Source organism: Eptatretus burgeri, chromosome 12 (assembly GCF_056783735.1).
Source record: "Eptatretus burgeri isolate ZD-2024b chromosome 12, Ebu_testis_v1, whole genome shotgun sequence".
In the NCBI taxonomy this organism is placed as follows: domain Eukaryota; kingdom Metazoa; phylum Chordata; class Myxini; order Myxiniformes; family Myxinidae; genus Eptatretus; species Eptatretus burgeri.
This window is the reverse complement of record NC_140972.1, coordinates 80843578-80855162: the sequence shown is the minus strand read 5'-3', so window position 1 is coordinate 80855162 and position 11585 is coordinate 80843578. Positions and strand designations below refer to the sequence as shown.

The following is an 11585-nucleotide window of genomic DNA, read 5'->3' as shown; positions in this document are numbered from 1 at the left end:
AGCTTTTTCTCCATTTTATTTTCCTAAACAATAATTTAATAGATTTTTTGGGGGGGGTTGAATGTACTCCCAAACTGCTGGACAGAATGAGTTGAAATTTGGTGGTTTTACTTGGGATGTGCCCAGGAAGGGTTCAGGCATTAAAATTAATTGTCATGGCGGTTTGGGAGGGGAGTAGAATCAAATTATTTATCTACTGTGCCTATAGAAAATCTACACCCCCTTTCAAACTTTTCACCTTTTGTTGCCTTATAGCCTGGAATTACATTTCATCAAATCAGACTTTTCCCACCTTTATTTACACATTGTAACCCACAACTTCCAAGTGAAAAACAAATTTTATAAATTTCAGAAAATTAATTAAAAATACAAAACTAGAATATCTTGGTTGGATAAGTGTCAATCCCCCTTTTCATAGCAATTGCAAATTAGCTCAGGTGTAACCAATCACCTTCATCATCACACACCAAGTTAATTGGCCTCTACCCGTGTTACATTGTCGTGATTCTGATTATTTCAGAATAAAATCAACTGTTCTTGTGCGTTTCCTCTGCTGGGTAGTGCATTTCACAACAAATACTCAACCATGAGCACCAAGGAGCTTTCAAAAGACCTCCGGGATGAAGTTGGGGAAAGGCACTGATCAGGGGATGGGTGTAAACATATTTCATAAACCTGGAATAGCCCTTGGAGCACAGTTAAGACAATCATTAAGAAGTGGAAGGCGTATGGTACCACCAAGACCCTGCCTAGATCAGGCCGTCCCTCCAAACTGGATGACCAAGCAAGGAGGAGACTGATCAGAGAGGCCTCCAAGAGGCCAATGGCAACTTTGAAAGAGTTACATGCCTTTACGGCAAACACTGGTCAATGTGTGCACGTGACAAAAATATCTCAAGCATTCCACAAGTCTGGCCTGTATGGTCGGGTGTCAAGAAGGAAGCCATTACTCAAAAAAGCCCACCTTGAGTCCCGTTTGAGGTTTGCAAAAAAACCACTGGAGATTCTGAAGCCATGTGACAAAAAGTTTTGTGCTCTGACGAAACCAAGATGGAAATCCGAAATGCAAAATGTTACGTTTGGTACTTTCCCAACACAGCACGTCACCCAAAGAACACCATCCCTAATGTGAGGCATGGTGGTGGCAGCATCGTGCTATGGGGATGTTTCTCATCAGCAGGGACTGGGGCACTTGCCAGGATAGAAGGGACAATGGATGGAGCAAAATACAGAAAAATCCGAGAGGAAAACCTGCTGACCTCTGCAAGAAAGCTGAAATTGGGGTGGAAGTTCACCTTTCAGCATGACAACGAGCCGAAGCACACAGCCAAAGCTATATTGGAGTGGATAAGGCACAAAAAGATAAATGTCTTTGAGTGGCCCAGTCAGAACCCCAACCTCAATCTAATCGAAAATCTGTGGCATGACTTGAAGATTGCTGTTCATCAATGCTCCCTGTGCAACTTGACTGAGCTTGAACAGTTTTGTACAGAAAAATGGGCAAATATTGCCCAATCAAGGTGTGCAAAGTTGGTGGAGACCTCTCCCAACAGACTCACAGCTGTAATTGTTATCAAAGGTGCTTCCACCAAGTAATAACTCAGGGAGGTGGACAGTTGTCCAACCAAGATATTCTAGCTTTGTATTTTTAATTAATTTTCTGAAATTTGTAGAATTTGTTTTTCATTTGGAAGTTGTCGGTTACGATGTGTAAATAAAGGTGGAAAAAGTCTGATGTAATCCAACTTCATTCCAGGCTATAAAGCAACAAAAGGTGAAAATTTGAAAGCGGGTGTAGTCTTCGTATAGGCACTGCAAACGGGTATCGTGTAATGTGTCGTGCTGCTCCTGGGGTGGGGTGGTTAGGGTGTATTCCAAGTCCCAACAGTTGATAGTCCTGTATTGTCATGGTATCTCTGTATGAAAATCTTATCGAATCAAAAACGACTTGGACAGTTTTCATATCGGCTCTGCTCTTTGTTCTATGTTCACCTAAACTGCTGGAGGAAACAGGTTGAAACATTTTGGTTGTACTCTAGGTGTACATGGAAACATTCTACTCAGTTGGGATGGCCACCTCCAACTTAAAGTTGCTCTTACTTGCCGTTTCTGTTGGGAGCGGGTATTTCTAGTACATTAAAAGAGTTCCCTATGAAGGACTTCAATGCATTAGGAGGCCATTAGGTCCATAAAACCTGCACAATTTAACTTAACTTTTAATTGTTTATCCCTGCTCTCTCCTTATAAAATGCTGGACATCAAGCAAGGAAGCAGCACACACCAGTTTTGAAAGCTTCAATCCGCCAATTTTTTTGGACTTGGCTGGTATTCGAACCACCAACCTCCAAGACTCACAGTGGACGCTCTAACCATTATGCCACCGAGTCGATATTACTTTTACACTTTGCTGTAAACTAAAACAACTTTCCATGTTTGTTTTTATCAGCTTGGTCCTGTTTCTTCCTCCTCGATATCCTTTAATTCTCTGAGCATTTTTTTTCATTTCACATTCCATGTGTTTATTTTGGTGTTTCATTTGTCTTCAACCACTTGTGCCAATTAGCTTATGTGCGCACTGACACTGACTGCTCAACCCACACCGCTCATTACCTTCGCAAACTTCGTTTAACGAAGGTATTGTATTGACCCCTGTGTATTTATTTATTGGTAAATATGTGTGCGGACAACATTGCGCAAAAACTGCTGGACCGATTTGCAAGAGATTTTCAGAGATGATGTGCAGTTACTCAAGGACGCCAGGCGAAGCTTTTGAGAGCGATCGGATCAAAGGTCAAGGTCAAGGTCACAAAAAGGTCAAAATCGTTTTTTTGCGATTAAAGTGTCAATTTTGTTCCGATTTACATCAAATTAAGTCCAAAATGTTCAGTATTCAAATCCCGATCCACTGATATAGCGTATGGTATAGTGTTTGCAACCCTAGTTAGTCTGTGGAAGTCAAAGGTCAAGGGGGTCATCAAAGTGGAGTTTTTGATTGGGAAGCGTTGTGGACAACATTACACAAAAACCACTTCGCAGATTGTCATGAATTTTTGTGGATGTGTTTGGCATCACGAGAGGACAAATCGATTAGATTTTGGGAGCGATCGGATCAAAGGTTAAGGTCAAGGTCAAAATCGTTTTTTCACGATTAAATTGTCAATTTTGTTTTGATTTACAGCAAATTAACTCCAAAATGTTCAAAATTAAATTCCCCATCTAATATGACACATGGAAAAGTACTTTTGTCACCCAAGGCAGCGGTTGGGGGTCAAAGGTCAAGGGGGTCACACAAATTCACATTTATATCGGAAAGCGTTGTGGACAACTTAACGCAAAAAAAAAACAAAACGCAGAGAGGCTTTCATTGTTTTGGATTTGTTTGGCATCATGAAAGGACAAATCCATTAGATTTTGGGAGTGATCGGATCAAAGGTCAAGGTCACAAAAAGGTCAACATCGTTTTTTCATGATGAAAACGGTTAATATTGTGACGTCCACGGGACTTGAACAGTCCCGCCAACGTAGAATGAGCCGAAACGATGGAGGCGGTTTATTTATTTATAACCCAAACATGGCGGTTCAAATCGCTCTACCGCAAACGGGGCGAGGAAGGTGGCACGAGTCACTTTTCACTGAGTTGATGATGTTTATTTGTTTTTACTATTGACCAGAAATAACAAGACTCGGCAAGAAGAGGGATCCGGGGCGATTCGACGGGATGGTGTGGGATCGGGCGTGGGGAAAAAACAGACAATTCCAATGAATATACAGATCTCAAACCCTCTAAGGTGCCGCGCGCGCGCGCGCGCGCACACACACACACACACACACACACACACACACACACACACACACACACACACACACACACACACACACACACACACACACACACACACACACACACACACACACACACACACACACACACACACACACACACACACACACACACACACACACACACACACACACACACACACACACACACACATACACACATACATACATACATACATACATACATACATACATACATACATACACACACACACACACACACACACACACACACACACACACACACACACACACACACACACACACACAAAACGTAGCTATTTCTGGTGGTCAGGCTGGACCGTGGTGTGGACGCAACTGTCCCTGGATCGGCGTCGGACGAGCTGGCCTTGCTCTCGTCTCTCGTCAGAAACCGTGGTGCTATCGACCTCCTGGTCTTGGCCCAAGTCCGCTCACAGCCGCCAGGGAACCAGTTCTGGCGCCAAGTTGCGAGCAGGAGAGGGAGGCAGGTCCGCCCGCCTTTCGACCCCGTACTCCGATTCAGCAGAACCCCAGAGCCAACCAAGGTGAGGCACGAGGCTCAGCAAGGCTCCAAGACACGATGAAGAACACGATCGAATCAGCACAACAAGAAGGACGCTCTCCGCGCAACAGCCTCCACACCAAAAAAAACACGATCGTTTTGTCCCGATCTTCTTCCTCTTCCTTTTCGACCCCGAACAGAACCTTTTTATCCTCCTGTCCTCGTCACTTCCAATCGAGCCGTTTATTGGCCCACCGCCGTCGCCTTCTGCCAATCGTGATCACGGGGCGGAGCCATCCGCAGCACTGTCCTGTGACGTCACGGCCAGCCTCCAGAGAATACCAAAAGGGGTTTACGCAGACACACTTACCCTATCCCGTGTCCCTATCTAATTACGTGACAATTATCATTTCCCCCTTGAAGAAATGAACATTTACTAGACAACTTATCACCACTGAATTGCTACTTATTACATCGAGATCCTGGTAAACTCGAACAGCATGGCATACCTAATTAAACATCCTAATTACCCTTTGAATGCATACCCCCCCCCCCTCAAACGTAACAATATGTTTCCGATTTACATCAAATTAACTCCAAATTGTTCAGTGTTCAATTCCCCATCTTCTGAAATAACACAAGGTATAGTACTATTGTCACCCTAGGTAGCGGTTGTGGGTCAAAGGTCATGGGGGTCACGAAATGCATATTTGTATTGAGATGCGTTGTGGACAACTTAATACAAAGGTAAGTAGTGGCTGCGGCGAAGGTATGCGCTCTACGAGTGCCCGTTCTAGTTCTGCTCTGTTCTCATGTACTAGTCCTTTTAAGTCTTCCCTTTTTATTTCTTGTTTTTATTTTGCTCTTTCTTGCCACCTTTTCCTTTTGCTCTTTTTAATTAGCATCCTCCACATTTTTTTATTTTTTTTTATTTTCATATTATTTTTGTTGTTCTTCTCTCTTTTTTTTTTGTTTTTCATTTAACAGTAAAGGAAACCCTCCAATATCACAGGGGTTCGGTTCCTGGAAAACACCGCGATCGTGGAAACAAGAGCCAATGGGAAAAGGGAAGTTTGGTTCCTGGACTTGGAGAAAATATTGAGGAAGATGGACGGCAGCCAGAAATAAACACATTACAATTGAAATAAATGTGTAAATAATATGTATAGAAGGCATGTTAACATTGAAATAAACATGGAAATACAATTAATACAGCATAAAACTAGAAGGGCACTCGGTAGAGCACATACCTCCGCCAAGCAATGCCTAATCCACGAGAACATATCGGGCCCATTACATTTTTGAAATATCATGCTTTACAGCATTTTATCGTTTTTGGCCCAATCACTGGTGAAGAATCACTTTTAAAATTAAATAATTCTTGTCTCCAGATCCGGATTTGGATCTTCTCCAAAATGGAATCAAATCGTCCGTCACACACCCAATATGTCCAACACGTTTCATCCAAATCCGTCTGCAACGGTTTTTGAGATATCGTGCTATATATCATTTTTTGCCCTATCTCTCAGTGGTGAAGAATCACTTAAGAAAATTATCGTAGCTGGATCCGGATCTTCACCAAAATCTAATCAGTTATTCCTTGTCACACACCCAACCTGTCCACAAAATTTCATCTGGATCTGTCCACAACTTTTTGAGATATCCTGCACACAAACAAACAGACAGACAAACAAATGGACAGTAAGGGGTGAAAACATCACCTCCTTCACCTTTGGTGGCAGACGTAATAAACAATAACACAAGTTTTAGCTTTTAAATTTATTCTAAAACACCGGGGTTGGTGAGGGTAAACATATTACGTACTGTTCATACTGTACTCCACCATAAATAGAAAACACAAGACTTAACTTGGAGATGATGATAATGATGCTTCCAGAGTGGGGAGGGTGGAGGTTAGAAAGATGTGGATGTTGAATTTTCGATGGCTGTTGGATCCTCAGGAGCAGATGAAGTCACCTGTTGCATTGCCACGTAGATGAAGGGTAAAATGATCCTTGGCCACCTTGATCCAGAGCAGATCTGCCCTGCTTGGACAGGAAGGTATGAGATGGCATCCTCTTCCAAAATAATCCCATTTCTTTGGTGTTAAAAACCTGCTCCGACATAAATCCCTTCACCTCAAATCATTCCATGAGCCATGGTTGAACTGGAGCCATCAGCCCCGGGTGCCTCTTGAAAAGGTTTGGTAAATCTGCAGTGATTTCTCCCATACTCTGGGGTCCACTCAAAGTCCAAGTAAATCCACAATGGCTTCTGCCATACACTGGTCCACTCAAAGTCCAAGTAGATCCACAATGGCTTCTGCCATACACTGGTCCACTCAAAGTCCAAGTAGATCCACAATGGCTTCTGCCATACACTGGTCCACTCAAAGTCCGAGTAAATCCCCAATGGGTTCTGCCATACACTGGTCCACTCAAAGTCCGAGTAAATCCCCAATGGGTTCTGCCATACACTGGTCCACTCAAAGTCCGAGTAAATCCCCAATGGGTTCTGCCATACACTGGTCCACTCAAAGTCCAAGTAAATCCACAATGGGTTCTGCCATACACTGGTCCACTCAAAGTCCAAGTAGATCCACAATGGCTTCTGCCATATACCAGTCCACTCAAAGTCTGAGTAGATCCACATTCTGTTCTGCCATACACTGGTCCACTCAAAGGCATTTTTTTTCTATTTTTTCCTCGATCCAAACATTAAGTACTTTTTTCATCCTTTCAATGCGACGATCACGGGACTGGAATGAGCCTTTTGCGCTTTGTGGAGCGGGAACACTTGAACAGATATTTGACTCGCGTTTACCCACAGTTGATTCATTGATCAGGTAATGGCAGCCCGCAAATGCCACACTTTCCTTTCTTGTCGACGTTTCTAACAACTCATTTTCTTCACACAATGTTATGACCTTTTGCCTTTTGGCACGATTAATTGTGTTCATCGTTTAACATTCGGGCACTATTATTAACTTGTGTGACGACTGGATTCTCGTGTTGTTGGATCTCCGTATGTCGTATCCTATTTGATAGCGATTCATTTTTATCCCCCGCCGCCTGGTGGAAGGGGGATATTGTTGTCAACCCGGTTGTCCGTCCGTCCGGCTGGCCGGCTGGGTGTGAACATTTATAGCTGTGAGTGCGATATCTTATAAACTGTTCGCCATATCGATTTGAAATTTGGGTAACACATGTACCACCTGAAAAGGAAGAACCCTATTGATTTTGGGCATGGCCAGATCCAAGATGGCCGACTGGTTCAATGGCGGGGGATTCCCCATCCCTGATTTTCCCCCGCCACGTGGCGGAAGGGGGATATAGTTGTCACTCGGGTCGTCCGTCCGTCCGGCTGGCTGGGCATCAACATTTATAGCTGTGAGTGCGATAACTCATAAACTGTTCGCCGTATCGATTTGAAATTTGGGTCACACATGTACCACCTGAAAAGGAAGAACCCTATTGATTTTGGGCATGGCCAGATCCAAGATGGCCGACTGGTTCAATGGTGGGGGATTCCCCATCTCTGATTTTCCCCCGCCACGTGGCGGAAGGGGGATATAGTTGTCACTCGGGTCGTCCGTCCGTCTGGCTGGCTGGGCATCAACATTTATAGCTGTGAGTGCGATATCTTATAAACTGTTCGCCATATCGATTTGAAATTTGGGTCACACATGTACCACCTGAATAGGAAGAACCCTATTGATTTTGGGCGTGGCCGGACCCAAGATGGCCAACTGGTTCAATGGCGGGAGATTCCCCATCTCTGATGGGTATATTTTAATTTACGTTCGTTCCTGTATGCTGGTCTGATTACTACAATGAACGGCACGTGAGAAACCAGGAGAGGCTTGTAATGAGAGGTAATCATACACGTGGATGCAAACAATGACTCATCTCAGCTGAAAAACCACGATTGGCCCAAACTAAGTGCTGCGATAATTAAATTGGAACACAATATGTTGCCTGCGATTGCTGGAAACCGACAATATTGGAATACGCAATATTGTGGGGTTTACTGTTCTCATTCCTGTTTTACACATTTTCTGACTTGTCACGACTCCTTCCATAGTTTTTGTCTCTTCTCTCTCCTTCTGTCGCCTTTTTCATCAAGTTTCCCCTTTTCTGTTATTTTAATATTTTCTTCCTCCTCTTCGTTTAGCAAGGAGTTTGAAAGGAAGAATCAGCCTCCTGTTATCTGATGTTTTCTTGCATTTATCATCCGCTTTATTCAGCCTCCAAGTGTTTATTTCTTCTTTTTCGTCATCGATCATCTTTTTGTTTTAAAGATGCTTTGAATTCTGGTTGCCATGGCTTCTGAACGTGAATTCTGAGAAACGGCATCGGTTTTGTGCACAGGGTAATGTGACTGCAAATGATGGCCAAGCTGCAACTGGACTTCGAAATCTTGGGAACACTTGCTTCATGAATGCAGTTCTTCAGTCCTTGAGGTGAAATCGGTGCTTATTTGGTATTGGTTACTCAACACACGTTCAAAATGATGTCACTTTCATTCAACCGCCTTCAGATTGTGGGTGGAGATCAATAGAACTGTGAAAACTGCAAAAACACAACCACCTGGAGAGCAAAGGATCGGTGGTCTGATGGTTCAAGCACAGAGTGGCCAAAGCCCGGGACTAAGCAGGATTCATTTTCCTAACCTTTGATATAACAGTGAGAAAAAGCAGAGAAATATGGGTTGGGGGTAGGGGGAAGGGAGGAGGTGGGTAAGCGTTTCAGAAAGTGGAGATGCGATGGAAGGAAATTGAGAAGCCATATCATGAGGAAGGCACAGGACAAGGGGTGGAGGTTGGGGGAAGTCGAAGGAGGAAGGATGTAGAGCACCATTAGAGGGGCTGCATAAAACAGTGGGTTTTTACTGATATTGCAAAGGCTGGAGATCCACAGATATTTCCAATCATTGGCCTTTTCAATAAAGTCACTGATTAAATCTGCGAGCTTTGCTTGTTCCTCCAAAATATATTCTCACCTTCCGCTGAACATGCATAAAAAGCACATTTCTCACAGATGACCCACTCACGCTTGATACGAGCTGTGTGGCCCATAAATGATTCATACATAGATTTGATGCATGCTTCGTGTGCGGAAAAAGTATCCCCTTTCCACCCTCACTGCCCATCCCTTTTTGACTCCTTTGTGGAAATTCCCAATACATTAGGATATATGTGGATAAATAGTCATGGGCAAATGGTGAAATTATTTGAAAGTACTGAGGTCAGATGTTTATGTTTTTGTTTTTCAAATCACTGATTCATGATTGGACTAGTTTTGTCATTAGAAGTGCCTCCCCTTTCCTCGTCCTCCTCTCCTGTTTCACTTCAAAAACTTGATGTATGTTTTATACGTTACAGTGATTTTTCTTCTCGATCTGCGTTTATTATAATTTGTGACGTGTTTGCAGAACGCTGGGAGCCTCGGTGGTGTTTAAGTATTTATAATGGCAAAACGCCAATGCTTTTGCCTTTTTTTTTTTTTTTACCTCCGCCACTGAAGGTGGAAGGAGGTTATGTTTTCACCCCTGTCTGCCTGTCTGGTTGTTTTTATGTTTATCACCTGGAGGCCACAATTTTAAACGGATCTTCACAAAACTTCACGACATGGTCGAGTTCATCATAAACATGAAGCCTCTTGTTTTTGAGGTAAAAAAAGGTCAAAAGGTTAACCCCAGGCATCGGCCTCCAGAAAGGCGAACAAATTTGTCAAGTTTCTAAAATCCTCAAATTTCATCCGAATGACGAGAAATTTGAAGAGGATTTACAAATCAGGTCACTGAATTCAATCACCAATTATTTTTTGAGGTCAAATTTGTTTTATGTATTTCACAAGTATTGTGCTATGCTTGTTTGTTTGTTTGTTTGTTTGTGTGCAGGACATCTCAAAAAAGTTGTGGATGGATTCAGATGAAATGGACAGTTTGGGTGTGTGATGACGAGGACAGATTTATTTGATTTTAGTGAAGATCCGAATCCAGAATTATTTAATTTTAAAAGTGATTCTTCACCATTGAGAAATGGAGCCAAAAACGATATATAGCATATCTCAAAAAGTTGTGGATTGATTATGACAAAACTGGTGGATGAGTTTGTTAGATGACAAGAACAAGCCGATTCTATTTTGGTTCGAGTCAGTGGATCCAGCCTATCGGGGGATACAAAATGTAAACTGTTCAGCCTCGCAGAGGTATGCGCTCCACCGAGTGCTGTTGTCGTTTATTTTAAATACCTCGTCATCACAACCCCTTTTTGGGGTTGAAGGATTTGGTCTCTCGATTTTTGTGATCGTGCATGCCTGTATGCGTGCTTGCGTCCGCAACCATATCTCGGACATGTATGGATCGATTTTTATTCCCCCTTGGTGGAAAGACGACACATGATTTATATGTAGACCTATATGCACATCATTTTGTTTTGCGATGCAATCAAGGATGGCCAACTGGTGGCCATTTTAGTTGTAAAAGAAAAAACAAAAAACCCCATGTCGAAAACGTTCTCAACCATTTTTCGGACATGCATTTACCGGTGTTGTTCAAACTTGGCACGCAGATAATGAATGATGGCTTACATATACACATCATTTTTGGGGGGGATGAGGTCCAAGATGGCCGAATGACGGCCATTTTGTCACATGTGTCCACAACTATTTCTCAGACATGCATGTTTCTGATTTTATTCAAACTTGGAACAAGCACAGTACATGATGGCATACATGTGCACCTCACTTTGTTTTGCAACACAATCAAAGATGGCCGACTCGTAGACTGGCAGCCATTTTAGTTGGACATAAATGGGCTCGCCCTTTAACTCCGCACAATAAAATTACCCTGAGCGAGTGGTCCGTATTCCGTCACCCTGAGCGAGTGGTCCGTGCTCGGTCACCCTGAGCGAGTGGTCCGTGCTCGGTCACCCTGAGCGAGTGGTCCGTGCTCGGTCACCCTGAGCGAGTGGTCCGTGCTCGGTCACCCTGAGCGAGTGGTCCGTGCTCGGTCACCCTGAGCGAGTGGTCCGTGCTCGGTCACCCTGAGCGAGTGGTCCGTGCTCCGTCACCCTGAGCGAGTGGTCCGTGCTCCGTCACCCTGAGCGAGTGGTCCGTGCTCCGTCACCCTGAGCGAGTGGTCCGTGCTCCGTCACCCTGAGCGAGTGGTCCGTGCTCCGTCACCCTGAGCGAGTGGTCCGTGCTCGGTCACCCTGAGCGAGTGGTCCGTGCTCGGTCACCCTGAGCGAGTGGTCCGT

At 43.8% G+C, this 11585-nt stretch overlaps 1 protein-coding gene across 4 annotated transcripts in view; it reads left to right on the top strand.

Moving 5' to 3' along the window:
- Window positions 1–11585, top strand: part of USP3 (ubiquitin specific peptidase 3) — a 111428-nt gene that overhangs the window by 51425 nt on the left and 48418 nt on the right. For all 4 annotated transcript variants that reach the window (XM_085848682.1, XM_085848681.1, XM_085848680.1 and 1 more), the window contains exon 6: window positions 8695–8786. In XM_085848682.1, coding sequence (XP_085704808.1) covers window positions 8695–8786 — 92 coding nt within the window. The remainder of the gene's footprint in view (window positions 1–8694; window positions 8787–11585) is intronic.